General features: G+C 50.5%; 1 protein-coding gene across 1 annotated transcript; it reads right to left on the reverse strand.

Moving 5' to 3' along the window:
* Positions 1-1,080: 1,080 nt before the first annotated feature.
* Positions 1,081-1,260, reverse strand: UREG_07935 (uncharacterized protein; the record flags this gene model as incomplete). Its single annotated transcript, XM_002582164.1, has 1 exon — positions 1,081-1,260. A coding segment is annotated over one exon (180 nt), but the record flags the coding sequence as incomplete, so codon positions are not given.
* Between the last annotated feature and the right edge of the window lie 175 nt (positions 1,261-1,435).

Consider the following 1,435-nt stretch of genomic DNA (forward strand, 5'->3'; position numbering starts at 1 on the left):
GCGCGAACTGACAAGCAATCTTCATACGTCATACGGTGGACGATTGGAAGTTATACAACGAAAATACCACCGATCAGCATCGAAAGGGCATATGGGCATAGACATCCAAAAGAATCACGACAAGAGCCCATCTCAAATCGATCGTCACCACCCCCTATAGGGAGTATCATCATGAGAAAACAGGTGCCTGACACATACGCTCAAAGAAAATATTCCACTTTGGTGACCGATCGCGACGAACCTCTTCCCTACATATACTCACCGGACAGCGGTCGGCATTGATAGATAGGTGTCGACGGACGCCGAAATGGCTGGGATGCACGGAATTGTATGAGTTTGGTAAAGTGAGCGACGACACATAATGGCGGAAACTGAGGTCGACGATGATAGAACGCGTACTTTAAAGATTAAATGATGAATATGAAGGTCAATGGACGGGGGTATTCACCGGAAGTGCGCAGCCCCGGCCGGAGTCGCGCGCACCACCCCCGGACCTGCGCGCACCCGCCCCGAGGTATAGGCACCCCCGGGGGTGATGGCCCCTACGTTATAGGCACTCGCCCCCTAAGTTATAGGGGCCGGAGGTGCGCACCACCGCCCGGACCTGCGCGCACCCGCCCCGAGGTATAGGCACCCCCGGGGGTGACGGCCCCTATGTTATAGGCACTCGCCCCCTAAGTTATAGGGGCCGGAGGTGCGCACCACCGCCCGGAGTCGCGCGCACCTGCCCCCAGTATAGGCGTCCGTCTGACGACCTTCAAGGCCTGACAAAGTCCACCACCAAAGGCAAATAACAGCAGCTGGCAGTTTAAACAAAGTAAAAATACAACTTGTAGAGACCAGGCGCAATGGAAAAAGAGATTCCACTCTACACATATTCCTCCACTCAGTCAAAAGCATTGTATTGGTATTTTTGACATTCTCTGTTGATCTTATCGAGCTCCCGCTCCTTGCATGAATGGGCCGGAGGTGCGCACTTCCGCCCATGTAGGTTGAACCAAAAACCCTTTCCATACAGTTTCAACAACTGCAGCACATTCAAACTGTGTAAGGCTCTCCTCAGAAACACTCCTCAACACTTCAACATTCTGTCTTTCTTTGTATAAGCTGAGAACGGTTGGTCAATCCTCTTTCTTTCACAAGATTCTTTGTTGATTTCCTTGGTGCTGCATGTCTCCTGCCTGCGGTTTGTTCAATATTTCTTGAACCAGAGCAGCATAGTATTTGGTGTAGCTGCTTTGATCGCAAATCTGCCTTGCTCTTTAAGCGGTTACTAAGTCAGCATGACCGAATGTACTTTGAAAATTATCCACTTTGGTGGATTATTCCTATATTAAAATCTCCTTCAAGCTCCCGGCGCTGCCGAAAAACATATTGATGCGCAGGGTGTTTACAACAAATCGAGCCAAGGATCGGCTGACGAATCCACCAACAA

This window comes from Uncinocarpus reesii, genomic scaffold (assembly GCF_000003515.1).
Source record: "Uncinocarpus reesii 1704 scaffold_14 genomic scaffold, whole genome shotgun sequence".
Lineage (NCBI taxonomy): Eukaryota > Fungi > Ascomycota > Eurotiomycetes > Onygenales > Onygenaceae > Uncinocarpus > Uncinocarpus reesii.